We start from the raw sequence: 16,438 nt of genomic DNA, 5'->3' as shown, positions 1-16,438 counted from the left end.
AGATGTGTATAAGAGAACGATCTGTGTGTGTCCAATTCAAGTTGTGTCGGAATTAGTTTTCATGTGTCTAAATCCAACATCTCAACTTAATCATCTATTAATTTATTTACGACTTGAAATCAGCGAATACAAGTATACTTAAAGGATTTTTTATATATTCACAGACGTATTTAAAAGTCTCAAACCATAATATTCTTCCTATAAAAACAGTTATTCACTATTTGGTAGAGCCATGTGCCCATGTGAACTGTCAAATTTGACACATTTTTTGATGATCTCACCATGTGGCATGCATTGTCTCTCTTTGGATCTCAATATTTCCCCACTAGATGGCCAAGACTTAGTGTTTTTGCAGTATTTTGACACGCAAATGTATGACGTCACCATTTCAACCATCAATGAACGCAAGGAAGTGAAGGATCTAAAACAAAGCTTAATATAAAGGAAAAGCTGGAGAGGCAACGGAATTACCTACGATGTCGGAATATACCGCGTTTACCCTAGATATTAATGAACAATCTGGATTTATCAGTTAGGTAGGCAAAGTTGTAATGTGTTACCTAAATAAATAGAAAACAATCTGTTATTGTAAATATAAAATTGAGTATTTATGTAAACCATAAAAAATCAGAAGTTTGAATATATTTCTTTGGTATTTATACTTGACTAAATACATTTTTTTCTAGGATGCCATTGTGTGTGGGAAAAGATGGCAAATTGTTTAGTGTTGAATTGTTTAGTGGCAACTGGCAAAGTGTCACTGATGTCTGCAGTCAGATGGCACTTGATAATGTTGACATTTTCAAACAATGAAAAATGTTGATGGGTGATGACCCAACAAATCAGATCTGAAAAAGCTTTATATCTGTATCAAGTGATACAAATCATATAGTTTTCAAATAATGTGTCAACCACGTTCGAACTTGACTTGCACATCAGGGACTAGGCTATCTTGATGTAAAAACTCGTATTTATAAACTTCACCGAGTTCAATTACACCACACACAAAAGCGCGCAATACATCGGAATATAACTTTTTTCTGAGCACAATCTCTGAAAACGAGCGTTTCTACCAATTGCGGGACTCTAGTTATTGTCCTTTCCTCACCTTCAAGTTACAAACGCGTTCTTTCGGATTAAGTCACCAAATCTTATAACAAAATCGTCATACATCCAAACAGAACGACGCCATTACATCTTCTGGACGCAACTTACTAAGGGTGGACTGAGAACCCAAGCTTCGGCTTCATTTGTTCGAAGCCGTTGCAGACACGACGCTATTCAAAATTATTTGTTAATAACCCATTCATTCAGAAATAAACTAAAATGCGTTTCCATTTAAGAAAAATTTTCGGCCATTTTGTAAAATTTCTTGACAAAGATAAAAATTTTCACTGATCATCATCTCCTACAACATACGGCGTCATTTACGCACCTCAAAAATTTGTATAGACATCTAATATATCTTTAGCTAGACTAAAAAGAATTTCAGATGAGAATATATATTAAAATTTCAACAATTTGTTACATCAATAGTAAAACTTTTGAAATACGAACACGTTGATGACGTCATGTCACGTGACTATTGCTATAACTCTATTTCATAAATTTAAATATTTTAATATCCGAATAATAAACAGTTATTTGAAAAATTTACATATATAATTTTTACATTATATGGCACCATATGCATTATCGATATAGTACAGCTGCGTTTCAACAATTCGAATCGATAAATTTTGTCATAATCAAGCTTTCATTGAAATACTATAGGAGCTACTCACAAAATTAATCAGAGAAATTATATCACTGAAGCATTATAATTGCGTTGAAAGCTATTAATTTGGAGATCCTGAGTCATGTTCAACTATAGGATATTCGGATGGCCAACCCTGCGGCCGGTTCCTGTGACCAAGCAACATCGCAATCCATGGTTGAACCATGATCGCAATCATTCGTGTTTTTTTTCACAAACTTACATTAACATCACGCTTTTTCTAAGTCGTCTATAGGTTATAGGGACTAAACATTCAACCATGAAAATTTCCTACGTGAAATCATTGGAAACTTAGACTCGTGCACAGGTCGGGATAAATTCAACCGAGGCTAAACTGACGATATATATTATATACGGTTGTCTTCGAACATTTTTTAAAATTAAAATGTACATCGTCAAGTTGCCCGAACAGCCGTGCAACTTGCACTCAATCGACAATTCTACGGACCCGCCTGCGGACTCGCGCAACTGGGACACTCATAATTCCTTCAATACTTAACGGATCTGCATGAATTTTGGAATGTGAGTATTAATTATAGATACGCTGCCGCAGGAATTATTACAGATTTTCACATGAAATATTTTTTAATTAAAACCAATAAACGTATTTTTTAAGCAACTGGGACACTCATAATTCCTTCAATACATAACGGATCTGCATGAATTTTGGAATGTAGTGCAACTTGCGAGTGAAGTCAAATTCAGAAAAAAATGTTGATCAACCTACTTTGATGAACGTTTGCTTTCAAGAGAAATGTCATTGAAATGAATAAAACTAGGGATGACTATACGTGAAAGCACACATTAACCGTTATTTGATCTGTGCATTCGTATTGACACGAATCTCGGAAAGTATCACAGGTTAGTAAGAAACTTTTTGAGAGTTCCTACAGCACGTGCAAATGGAACACAAACTACATTTATTCAGAGTAAAGTTTTACTTTTTTTAGTAAAAAGTAAAAAAGTTTTAAATTTGGAAACAATATAAAAAGTGGTAAAGACAACAATACGGTACACAACAGCACTAAATCTTTCCTTGTCCCGAGAAGGTGACAACTAACGGACCCAATTATAGTTCATCAATGTCCTCTGTTGAATTAGGAACCTTACGTCAATGTGACGGCAGTTCAGTAAATGCAGGCAACGGAAACAAACACAGTTCAAGTAGTTTTTATTTGTCCAAATATGGTAAGCTATTTATTTGATTGATTTTTACAGAAACAGCAAGTTACTTCTACACTTCCAGTGTTCCGATGGTTTATAAAGGATTTCGCATAGCGAGATATAGACAATTCTTTGACCCACTCGGGCACTAACAATGCTTCAAGCCTCTTAATTCACATCAGGCCGGGCACTAGCAATGCTTCTACACATAACGATTAGTGTAGCATCAGAACATATAAAAATATTAATACAACTAAAGAAATCTCTAGCTCGACACCATCACGCCTGGCCCCCATCAGGATGAAGGAAGTTTGAAGATTCTCGTCACTGCGTCTAAGACTCGCGCTCCCAGAGCTTCGTCCTGTATAGAAACATCGTGGTGACTGTGTTATTGCTGTTTATATCATGACAATATTGTATCAAGTTTGCCATAATGTCGACTGTGTTATTGACGTTTTTATGATGGCAATATTGCATTAATTTTTCCATCATGGTTACTGTGTTATTGCTGTACAATGTACATATCGTTCGTCAGTACTTAGTATGCTGTTTCCAGTCCTGCTAAGGCAAAGCCGTAATTTCGCCGTCAAACTTAAGCGAATGAACTTCACAGCAATGACCAATAATCACTGCCCCTATTGATAACAAAGGCTAAATGATGGTGAATAAAATTGGCCATCACGGCGCTGCTGCGAGTGAGCTCACCTGGTGGGTGTAGGAGACGAGGAGGGTGATGGGGTTTTTCGGAGACCAACTCATAATCAATTCAAAAACTTCACAGAACACACGTACAAACAATAGCGCATAAGAGAGAAAGTTTTAGGTATGATAACTAATTTAAGTGTAGAGTGTAACCTGGAGAGCGAGGTGTGTAGCATGTGTGTGATGCTGGTGTGTGCAGCTGTAGCGTGTAGCGGCAGCTCAACACGCTGCGTGTAGCGCAGCTGATGCGGCGTCACGCCGAGCTCCTGCCACGCGTCGCACACGCGCGACACGCGCACGCTCTGCCACATTAAAAACCATTCACGTGTTATAAATAATTTTTCCACGACATTACATCCAATTAAAATAAATTATTAAAATAAAATTTCAGGGACGTCAGGAGAAATTCATCTATTCGAAAGAGATACATGATATTTATTGCGTCATTTCACAGAACTATTATTGCGAACTTCAAATAAAGAAGTTCACTGGGCAATTTCCTTCACTCAAGTTCATTTTGGTAGGAATTCTTCTGATCGTAGCGAACAAAACAAAAAATAATAATAAAAATTTAAATAAAATTCAAACCACAGGCTAAGAATAACTCGCCGAAAACAGAAATAATAATTAAGAGAAGATAAAGGTAATTAGTAAGAATGAATTATTGCATCAATATTAATCGTTAGGGTTGATGATTAAATGATTAATACAGCACAGGGCATGAAAGACTCGCATCATTCTTGATGATCAGGACGCCGTGTAGGAGCTTTTGGGCCTTCCTGACGGGTGTCAGCTCGTGGGGCGCGTCAGCCGCGCGCTTGCTGCTGCCTTTCGTCAGCTCCTCGCCTCCTGTACCAACAACGACAAGTCAGCTCAACAATATAATAATAATAAAAACAATGCGCAAAAATTCAGCAAAATGCTAGATGACAAGAACATTATTTATCATTTCGCCTAAAATAAAATGTAATTGAGAAGATAGTTTGCAGAATTTTCTTGGAATTTCTTGCAATACATTTTTGCTTGATCTGTGCTGTAAGCAATCAAAAGCTACAAGTGATGTATCATTATTATAGATCGTCAATAAGCAATGAAGAGACCAGAGGAGACCAAGTCTTAAATATAAATACTATATATAAATACTATATATACAAATCACACAGTGAACTACCGGATATGTTAGCAAATTTAAGAATAGGTAATGAATGATTTCCATTTCCAATGAAGGGCAATATGTAATTTCGATATGATTACTTAATAATTAATTAACAACTTTAAAAATATAAAAATGTGAAGAAAAAATGTCAGAGTTTATATGAAAAGATAAAATTTGACATGTTAGATCACTGCATATCGAAAAAGCAATCATTCAAGGCAATCCTACGACGCTCAGTCAGTGCAGTAGCCACAATTAGGGGCGTTTTAGTTTCAGTTCAATTAATTTTGGTAAATTGCATAAGTTATGTGTAAATCGTTATTTTAATTTTAAAAATTAATTAATTAATTTATTAATTTAAAAAATTATTAATTTATTTATTGATTTTAAAAAGTAATTAATTTAAATTAAATTAAATTCCATCACGTTTCTAATATACACGACTTTCCAGTAGACGTTAATAGTGGGAGGAACTTCTGACACAATAAATGTCCTCAGCAGACTATGCATCAAAACTTTCAGGTCGTCGGTAACATTGATGGTGCATGGACTATTGATGCTGCTGATGGCGCATCAACACTATAATTGATGGTGCATGGACAATTGCTGCTGCTGATGGCGCATCAACACTATGATTGATGGTGCATGGACAATTGCTGCAGCTGATGACGCATCAACACTATAATTGATGGTGCATGGACTATTGCTGCAGCTGATGACGCATCAACACTATAATTGATGGTGCATGGACTATTGATGCAGCTGATGACGCATCAACACTCTGATTGATGGTGCATGGACTATTGATGCAGCTGATGACGCATCAACACTCTGATTGATGGTGCACGGACTATTGATGCTGCTGATGGCGCATCAACACTATAATTGATGGTGCACGGACTATTGATGCTGCTGATGACGCATCAACACTATAATTGATGGTGCATGGACTATTGCTGCTGCTGATGACGCAGAGAACTAAGGGGCACGGCGTAAGGTGGGACAAGTCACCGTGCTGGGAGAGCGCGTGCTGGGCGAGGCACTGCTGCAGGAGAGGCAGCGACACCTCCACACGGAGGCGGTTCTCCACGCCTATCACAGCGGTCTCTCCGTTGCCGGGCTTGTAACAGTTAATGTTGAACTCCTGCACAACAGTTCACGATGTTCAAAATAAACTATCTCACTATCATACATAGTACATAGGTACATAGTTTCATTTAGTTATTTACTTGGGGTAGCCATCAACGGCTACTTGATACAAAGATGGTTATTTGAAGTTAATCAAGCGGCCGTTATTTCAGGTCAATGGAAACATAGTTACTTGGGATTACCCAGGCAACGGTCAAGAGAGGTTACCCAGGCAACGGTCACGAGAGGTTACCCAGGCAACGGTCACAAGAGGTTACCCAGGCAACGGTCACGAGAGGTACCCAGGCAACGGTAACAAGAGGTTACCCAGGCAACGGTAACGAGAGGTTACCCAGGCAACGGTTAGGCAACGGTCACGGGAGGTTACCCAGGCAACGGTCACGGAGGTTACCCAGGCAAGTTACCTGCATGATCTTCTGCTTGAGGAAGTCCATCTTGGCGTTCTCGCCGTGCACGAGCAGCACGTTGCTGGGCTGGCAGTGCCTGATGAGTTGCATGATGCCTTTAGCGTCCGCGTGGGCGCTGAATGACATGTACTGTAAAGTGGACATGTAAACTTTACTGTAAAGCGGGACATTTAAAAGAGAACATGTACTGTAACCCGGGGCATGAAAAACAGAACATGTACTGTAAGGCGGGACATAGTTTAAACCAGTGGTTCCCAAAGTGGGCGATATCGCCCCCCTAGGGGCGGTGGAACGATTTTGGGGGGCGGTAAGGAAGAAGAGGGCGTTTGGGGGGCGGTAGGGGGCGGCAGTCCTAAGTCAAAGTCAGAAGTTCCAAAGTTTGTTTGACGATTTGTACACAACACGTGCAGCACATTATGACTCCCAGCGATGGTTTTCTCACCCAGATCTGCTTTTTCAACTTCTCCTGGGTTTACGTGTCGGACAAATTAACGACCGGACTCGCGGCCGGTCTCACCGCGAATTTCCAAATTAAATGATCAAGGAATATCTCTCAAACTAATGAACTTAACTCGATGAAACCTGGTACACGTATTCATTAGGACCTAACGGTAATGTTTAGCTCGTGAAATTTTTTTTAATTTTGCCTTCATTTGTTTTTGCCACAGTTATATGGCAATACGGGCCGAAATTCACAGGGATCAAGGAATTTCTTCCAAACTATTGAACAGATTCGAACGAAATTTTGAATTTACAGTATTAACTACCGAACGGTAATGTTTAGCTCGTGAAAATTTATTCGATTGCGCCTTGGTTCGCGAGTTTTTTTTTCATTACACCTTCATTCGTAATTTAAATAGCAATACGTGCAATCAAGAAATTTCTTCCAAAACTACTGCATAGATTTGAACGAAACTTAGTATTTAAATACCTACCTCAGCAACGGTGATGTCTAGCTCGCTACAACTTTTTCGTTTGCCCTTCGTTTGCGAGTTATACGGCTATACGTATACGGATATACGTAAACGGCTCCTGGTTAAACCGGCCGGTAGAAAAGCCGGTCGTTCCTCCTATATCTGTATAACTCGCGAACGAAAGCAAAATAGAGAAATTGTCACGAGCTAAACATCACCGTTGGGAGGTTAGGTATTTATATACAAATTTTCGTTGAAATCTGTTCAGTAGTTTAGAATAAAATTTCTTGATCGCCGCGAATTTAAGCGACAAATTATCCGGCGATACGGGCCGAATATAAGGAAGTGTGAAATCAAGAATGACGGTGAAATAAAAAAAAAAAATCGCAAACGAAGGTAAAATGGAATTTTTTTACAAGCTAAAAAATCACCGTTCGGTAGTTAGGAATGTATATTCAAAATTTCGTTCAAATCTGTCCAGTAGTTTGGAAGAAATTCTGTGATATCTGCGAATTTCGGCCTGTATCGCAATATAACTCACGAATGAAGGTAAAATTTAATAATTTTTACGAGCTAAAAGTCCGCGTTAAGTTTTGATGAATACATGTTTCAAGTTTCATTGAACTGCGTTCATTAGTTTGGGAGATATTACTTGATAATTGAATTTAGAGATTGGTCGTGCGACCGGCCACGAGTCCGGCCGTACATTTGCCCGAGACGTCTTAGGTTTCTAGTGCTGAAACAGTTAAAACAGCATAAAAACATATTGGTTCACTAAATGGGGTTCTATTTGTGAAATACACATTTGTTTTCAACCTCTATCTTTGGAAATTGCAGCGTACTAAATTTCAAGAATGAGGCGTATGTTATATATGTGTCTGTGGGGGGCGCTAGAAATCCACTAGGGAGCCAAATGGGGCGTCAGCCTGAAAAAGTTTGGGAACCACTGGTTTAAACCGAATAAGCGCATGGAAAGCCTAAATCACTTAATAGGTGGCGCTGAGGGTAAAGGCAGAGTGGCCCAGTGGTTAAAGTACAAAGTATCAGGATTGGAGCAGATGGTGCGGGTTCAGTCCCAGCTCTGTGCGCCAGTTTCTGGTCAGAATCGGCAAGGAGGCCGGGCGGTAAAGCACAGCAGAATTGTAGCAGTGCGTTGCGAGTTCAAGACCGCAACATGCTGTGGATGTTCTGCGATGTTAAGAATCGGCGACAGGCCTACAGCCTAATAAATGCTGAAACCGCTAATATTATTAGTATAAGCTCTTGTTTGAGCTCTGCCCTATGAGAGGTGTTGTAGACAAATAGAATTAGGCAATCTGCATCTAGCAATACTATCATAACTAGCTCAGGTACATGTAGCAGCCTAAGTACACTTAGCAGCCTAAGTACACTTAGCAGCCTTAGTATACATAGCAGCCTAAATACACGTAGTAGCCGATTCCTCAAATGCGATTGGTGGTAGTTTAGCTTGGAAAGTCGTCCGTGACAGGCTGACATAGTACCAAACTCCTATTTTTAAATACGGCCCTAGGAAGCGCGAGGTCAGGTCTAGTTAACTGTCTCAGTCAGCCGTACCCTGCAGCTCTAAGGTATGGTCAAATATGAGCTCTCTGTGCTTGCCTAACTTATATGCACTCTTGTAACCCATGACAATTGATTACTTTAGGTTATACACTCACAGCTCATAGTTTATACCTAAAAAACAATGAGCTGGACCTTGTATTCCAATTTATTTAAATTTGTGACATACTGACATAGAAGCTGCGCTTAATTCGTTTGCCCTGGAGTCTTTCAGAGCGCTGTTACAAAGAGCAATGCAGTGTTAGACCCTAGAAATTGGCAATTATTTTAACCTTGAATTTATACTATTCAAGTCATTCATACTATTAAATTTTATCCATAGAAAGGCAAACAATTCCATACGGAAATGCGCACCTCGACTGCAAGCTTGACTTGGATGTTCTGCTTGTCGATCTCGACGACCTTTGCCCCGTTGAGGATCTTGTGACCGACGGTGCCTTGCACGCAGTAGCCCGGCATGATCACCTGCACATCATTAGCACATGTAAGCATACACAAATGTTACACACTCTTAATAAACATATAATATATAATAAAAAAGCATACATGTACGTGTACTCACATCTAGTAATGAGAAGAGCTGTGCGGCAAGAAAAATGTTAAAATGACGGAAACAAATGGGGAAAAAACAAGCAAGAAAAGTTTCAATAAACAATATTCTATGGTTTGCAATCAAACTTGCATACAGGAACAACTTCTGCCAAACTATACCCACATCTGATGATGTGTATACATTATCATAACTGAGGAGATTGAATAAGACTTCTTTGCTGACATGAAGGAAGTCTAGAAAGTACATCTTCTAAGTACACGAAGAAAGTACAAAGTACACAAAGAAAGTACACAAAGGAAGTCTAGAAAGTACAAAACTGTGTTCAGTTCTATGAAAAAATACCGGTAAATTGTAGGCAATACAAAAATTTCGTGAAGAAATAAGTAAGATATTAGAAAACAACAATCTATAAAGAAGCCAGCTCACCGAATTTCATTCATACAAAACAACTGAATCTTTCGACATAAAGGCAGTATGTATCTCTAAAAACATATAAGCACGTATATCTGAAAGTAAATTGTCATATGAATTAGCTCATAACAAGCTAATTTCGCTAAATATATAGATTGATGAAATATCCGAAATTATCTCCTCTATATGTAGAGTGATGCTAGCAAGTGCAACACTTCTACAGGCTGTCCACCATGTTCTGCTCCTGTGGCGCCCACTTCTTGAAGACAGCAAGGGAGAGCCCGGCGTGCAGCATGCCGGGGGTGGCGAACACGACCATGGGGCCGGGGTTGTCTATGTAGGACTTGTCAAATGGCTTGATGTGCTTGAAGTCAAACATGTTGCGGTGCACGAACGTGCGACGTATTTTTTGGTTCGTCCATGTGATAAACATGCGGTAGTATTTGTTTGCCTGTCAGATGAAAACGATATGAATAATATGCAGTGGAGTTTTTCCGTGAAATGAATTGATTTGCATTTAATAATAGAGATTAGAAAGTACCGTATGACAAACTGCAATAGAAAATGTCACACCAACATAAGGAACATGTAATTACATGAATACGAATTGATGTCAAAAATGGTAATACATTGAATTCCCAAACCCTAACAACCCTTTGAAACCTGCAGCCATCCCACTAATGCTGACAGTTTTATCAAGTCTTAACATAAATTTGACAGTTGAATTAAGTCCCACTGATATCTCAGGAAAGCCTGACAGTTTCTGCAAGTCCCACTAACGACTGACAGTCTCAACAAGTCCCACTAAAGACTGACAGTCTCAGCAAGTCCCATGGTGAAGTAGACAGGCACAGTGAGGTTCATGCGGTCCCAGTAAGTGTCCAGCAGGATGCAGAGCTCCTGTACACGCCCCAGCGCAAACACCGGGATGAGCACCTTGCCCCCACGGTCCACGCACGAGTGAATCTTCTTCAGGAAGTCCCGTTCTCTGGAAAAAATAAGTCATCAATTTGCATAGACATATCATCGCCTATAGAATGATCATATTCATTAAAGGGTTCGAGAGTAGGGGTCGCATGGTGAGTAGACGAGCCTCACCTGCATTGCTTGCTGTCCCTGATGGTGGTGGCGTAGGTGCTCACCTGCATCGTTTACTGTCCGTGATGGTGGTGGCGTAGGTGCTCACCTGCATTGCTTGCTGTCCCTGATGGTGGTGGCGTAGGTGCTCACCTGCATTGCTTGCTGTCCCTGATGGTGGTGGCGTAGGTGCTCACCTGCATTACTTGCTGTCCCTGATGGTGGTGGCGTAGGTGCTCACCTGCATCGTTTACTGTCCCTGATGGTGGTGGCGTAAGTGCTCTCAGTGATGAGGAGGTCGGGGCGGCATTTATCTATCCATGCAGCGCCCAGGTGCCGGTCAGGCGTCATGTTGTAGTCGCCCTGCAGTAGAAAGCAACGTTAGTTAAATTCAGAAAATCGCCATGTTTAGATCGGTCAACTGGAGTGACTTTTGCATATGGACGTAAAATAACATATATGGTCAGATAACAACACGTTGCCTAGATAGGTTCATCCTTATATTCAGAACAATCCCAATACTGGAGGCTGGTTAAAATAAACAAACTCAACGCGAGATATGAATGCTAGCCCAAACAACATTTCATATTAATTCATATAAACGAGTATAAGCCAAACCAACCAATTAGATCGCACACCATATGGTTATCGCACAAGAACATTCAACTAAGAATAACTCATACACTATTTGCGTGTGCACAAGTTACCCACTGGTTGCTCACCGTGTACACCAAAGAATGGTTGCCCACTTTGACATGGAACATTGCGGCTCCCAGCACATGTCCAGCGTAATATGCTTTTATCTCCAGCTCGTCGTCCACCTGAAACGGGAAACAGGTGAATTTAGAAGGTGATTGTATCAAAGTACAAATTGATATTCATGTTATGCGTAGCAGAACCTCAACCTGAACAATCACTTGTTATTTTTTCTAGCTGGCTGCCTTAAACTGTAACCAGCAAAACAAGAATCAACATATAATTTCTCCTGAGATGATGCAAGTTGATGAAACAAACTTGGAACAAGGTTGGTAAGGAATGAGGTTATTAGTGAAAAAATTGATTAAAAAATACTTAACTTTAGATCTTGTTGCTATTGTTTTGAAAAAAGCACAATGAATAGTAATCTGATAGCTACTACAAGATGACATATGATAGGTTGAAAAGATAAAAATTTTCAGAAATAATTAAATTGCGCGCAATTTTTAATGACATTTTATTTAATTTCTCTGAGATTATCTGTATGGGGGCAACAAGTAAACATTAGCCTGAACATTTTATTTAAAATTCCAAATTAAATAGCCATAGAATCTTTCAATCGATTGTTCGTCTTTGTAAGTGGCCGCTCAATATACTAAAATTTCACAATAACAGGGACATATAGTATAGGCTAATGAATACGTGGCTAAATAGTGCATACCTTGACTGTCTCGTGAAGGGCCACAGTCGTGACTTTCTTCATGCAATCTTTGATCATAGATGAAGTGAAGAAGTTGGTCTCCCCCTTCCTCTCAACGGCCACCTTGCGCATGTCTTCCTGTATAAGTAATAAAGAGTACACATTAAATAGAAGCACACGCGCGATGGTGCTGATTTAATTATTAGATAGCAGAACGAAAAACATAACTCAGATAAAGTTCTGTCCATGAAGATGTCACTTCTCCAACAGATTCTGAGTGACTATTTTTTTTTAACAAGATGAATTCAACTGTTAAATCATGTGAAAAACTTCATCAAAACATGAGCTAGAAGAACAGAGCTACATAGGGCTCAAGACTCTTAAAAAAAGATCTATACAAAATAACTGACTAACCACGTTCATTGAATTTACAAATTTTGAGAAAAACCTCAAGGTTTTGCAAGTAGAAATCCATACAGAGATATTGTGCCAAGGAAAAAAAACAGGTTATAGGATAATAACGCCGGTGTGACCACCACTCAATTAATTAGTAATAAATGCTAACCAAAAGCACAGGGCAGAGAGCTTTGGTGGGCTGTGTCATGTAGATGGGGCCGGTGTAGCCCACCATCTCCGTCATGTAGGGCAGAGCACCGCAGTGGTCCAGGTGGAAGTGGCTGATGATCACGCAGTCTAGGTGCTCTGTCAGGTTGCCCTCAGCAATGTATGAGAAGTCTGGGAATCGACGCTCATCATTGAAACTGTAAATAATTAATTAGCAGCATTTCAGGTGGCATCATTTTAGGTGATTATCATGAGATTTAATCAATTGTTGAAATCGCACCAGTAGCTGTTTAACCAATTGAAATATATCAAAAGCTCAAATTATGCCTCCCAACAGAAAAATTATTTTGAATTTGTACAACTTTACTCTTTAAAGATTGATTTATAATTCAGGCTTAAACCTCTCTCACAGTTGAACATAATTACATTTATTTGAAATGAATTATATTTACTTGTATTGGATCATTGGATCATAATTAGACCTCTTGACAATATTTTTCATGATACAAACTTTGATCTAAATTACTAGGTACTACTTTTTGTGTGTACTTTGAATAATTCTCAACTATAAATTCTACTACACATGCCTTGATATGAAAATAGAATTTCTGAATTACTTTGGTACATAGTAGAAACATCCATTCTTAGGCAATTGCTTGTCCTGAATAACATCTAAACAATTGACCAATTAAAAAAATTGAACGTATGAACTTTTCCCAAAAATATGCACTATAAAAGTGCAATTACTGAAAGATTAAAATGTTGTGACATAAAGCCAGAAGTTGTTAGTGAGCTCACCCCATGTGCATGCCACAGTCAAGCATAATGTGCTTGTCACCAATGCTGGCAAGAATACAACTCCGACCAACATCCTGGCCAGCTCCTGTTGACGGGTAAATATTTCAGAGAAAAGTCATAGAATTACTCAATGATTATTATAAGTTAGAAATTTAAAAACAAAGGAATTTCCATAAATATTCATACTAACTTAATAGAAAACTTTTTGTAGTCAAGCTCCAATGTCAGTTCGAAAATTCTAGAACACAGGTAAATGAGTAATTAGTAGGTCAAGATTACAAAAATTTTTTTGTGCTTCCAAGTTTCTAGTGAATTTGTGATTCAAGCAAATGAGTAACATCATTACTTATTAGAAGTTTTACTGTACTGAGGTGTATACTGAGTCAAGGTGAACAGAATTATAAAAAAAAAATCATGGAGATTGCAATATCTCTCACAAAAATGCATAAGGGTACGCACACAGTGAAAGCAGGTTGCCAGCATACTGGTTACCTGCTCAGGCTGCGCCTGAAACCATAGAATACAGAAGCCTATTCGTACAGGTTTTCACTGTGAACACTTTCATTATTATCCAATTTATCCTATGTTCATTCTTGTGGCAGGTTGGAGCAGGTTGCCCGCGCGGGTAAACCTGCTTCCACTGTGTGCGTACCCTTAGATTACTTATTCATTTTTATATTTCTTATCTCTATAATTCTCAACTATATATTCAATTTAGCCACACATATCACAATAACTTCTTTATTTATTGAACTTCATCATCATAACCTGATAAAAGACCTAATGGTAGTATTTCAAATGAGATTCATTATGAGGTTTGATTAATAGTTGTACTGTGTAATGAAAAACCTGCAGCACTGCATAATCAATGACCTAAACAGCCATGCTAAATATATTCTAAATCGGCTATAGGTATCTGAAACAGAAAAGATATTTTAATTTAATAGGGAACTATTTTCGTTAATTTTGTACAAGTTTGTTACTAATAAAAAAATAGAGCTAAGTTTAAATACAGACCACAATACCATGTAATAGGTTAATAATGACTCAAGGTGGAGTGAAACTCACCTAAAGGAGTTATCTTAATCTCAGACATCTTGTTGAAATTATTGATAAAATTATCTGATCTGTAACTGTAATCTTGAAATGAATAAAATTATTGTTATCAATTAATTTAAACAATATTAGAAAAAATTATGGCATAGATGATCAAAAAACTATCAACATTGCAAAAACCTGAAAAAAATTATTATTAAGCAACAGTAGTAAATATTTTACCATGAACTAACTTCTACTATGCATTCATGTTTGTTATCAATAGAGATTTATCAAAGCGAATAACTCATATCACAAGTTTTGCAGGGATGCAGGACATGAAACATATTTAAATAAAATATTTGCTTCCAGGCAATGAAAAAAGTGATTAATTATGTTGTAAATATTTATTCAAGATTGTAATTGAGGTAAAGCCTGGTAATTACTTTTTCCCTGTCAAATTTTTCACAGCATGTAATTCAAATATCTTTAAAGTTACATCTTACAATTTAAAACAAATAAAACTAAGTAGCAGCAACCCTAAAGACAAAAATGAGGCCTATGAAGGAATTGCTATAATTGTTTGAAAAGCTGGAATTTAAATTTTTTGGAGATTTGAAAGTGATCATATGATCTATATTAAGAGTTCAAGTATTTTTAGGCATGGAAAAATTAAAAAAAAGCCCAATATTTAAGATGATGTTGGATGCCACTGCATGACGATGCTGGTGGGTGCCAGCAATGGTCTAGAGAGCAAGTGGTCACAAGTGGTTCCACAGCCCTCCAGACTGAAGGTGGCAGGTGAGACTTTCTTGATGACATAGTTGTTGGTCCAATTACTCCAAGGCAGTCCAAGTGAGTTTTTTAATGAAATTAATGATAATTTTCCAATGCAATTCAAAAAATGTTCTTTTATTTTTGTTCTCTAATGCATCACAGACGCATCAAAGTCCAAATGGATGTACTCCAAATAATGAAGAAGTCTACAACCTTCTTTGAATCAAAATTTATAAGTTAAACCAGATTCTTGGAGAACATACACTCATTTGCAGTAGCTGTTGCTGCATATAGTTCAGGGTTAGAAATTGTGGTCAAGAGTGTCATGGAGCTTGTTGAATTCATCATGGATTCTGAGATAAGGCTGCTCAATTATAATGCTTTGAGACTTGGTCTGGTTGCAAGCTTGTGGCAGGATAAATGGCTGCTCAATGCCAGAGTAAATATTCCAATTACTCCAATATTCAGCACCCCTGCACAATGCACAGCATGGGTTTTCAGCATCACAGTTCTGTACCACATGGTTGGGTGATGAGCAGCGGGCACATACTGAACGTCTTCTACATGATATGGCACCATGTCCAAACCTTTGACAGTCATAGCAGCAAGGTGGAGGTGCAAGGTAGGAATGTACGTCGAGGCCTTGAGGGCTACATTGTGAAAAAAAACTTATCTGGTACAGCTGAGGAGCATTCAATTGCAATGCGCATTGAAAGAAACTGGCTATTGTTAGGGTCTGCTACAACATGACTTGGCCTCGACAGCTTGGATACAGCTTTATGGATATTATTTTATTTTAGTTTTACTGGAAGGCAACATGAGCTGGGCAATCAGGTCTTCTGTTGAGTAGCTTAGAATGGACTTGTCTTCCATATCAGTCAGGTCAAATACCACTTCTCCTTGGTATAGAGGTGCCGGGGTGGGGTTTTGGGAATACGGATAGTATATTTTATGCCATTGTGCTCATGGGTGTGCTC

At 38.4% G+C, this 16,438-nt stretch overlaps 2 protein-coding genes across 3 annotated transcripts in view; both read right to left on the bottom strand.

The window, feature by feature from the left end:
- LOC108679465 (mRNA (2'-O-methyladenosine-N(6)-)-methyltransferase) overlaps positions 1-1,197 on the bottom strand; it is a 21,263-nt gene extending 20,066 nt beyond the window's left edge. For both annotated transcript variants that reach the window (XM_047882946.1, XM_018168082.2), the window contains exon 1: positions 1,109-1,197. The gene's annotated coding sequence lies outside the window, so the exon portion shown is untranslated. The remainder of the gene's footprint in view (positions 1-1,108) is intronic.
- A 1,738-nt stretch (positions 1,198-2,935) lies between these two features.
- Positions 2,936-14,800, bottom strand: LOC108679458 (integrator complex subunit 11). The gene is made up of 15 exons (XM_047882950.1): positions 14,718-14,800; positions 13,650-13,734; positions 12,853-13,048; positions 12,309-12,425; positions 11,614-11,712; positions 11,133-11,254; positions 10,631-10,802; positions 10,047-10,265; positions 9,205-9,315; positions 6,353-6,484; positions 5,811-5,943; positions 4,377-4,492; positions 3,746-3,945; positions 3,647-3,695; positions 2,936-3,302 (listed from the first exon to the last, which is right to left on the bottom strand). Exons 1-15 carry the CDS (start codon positions 14,743-14,745, stop codon positions 3,237-3,239), a joined length of 1,845 nt encoding a protein of 614 aa, XP_047738906.1. The 5' UTR covers positions 14,746-14,800; the 3' UTR covers positions 2,936-3,236.
- Between the last annotated feature and the right edge of the window lie 1,638 nt (positions 14,801-16,438).

This window comes from Hyalella azteca, unplaced genomic scaffold (assembly GCF_000764305.2).
Source record: "Hyalella azteca isolate HAZT.00-mixed unplaced genomic scaffold, Hazt_2.0.2 contig11680, whole genome shotgun sequence".
In the NCBI taxonomy this organism is placed as follows: domain Eukaryota; kingdom Metazoa; phylum Arthropoda; class Malacostraca; order Amphipoda; family Hyalellidae; genus Hyalella; species Hyalella azteca.
Note: the sequence above shows the minus strand (reverse complement) of the source record. Positions and strands in the feature narration are given on the sequence as shown.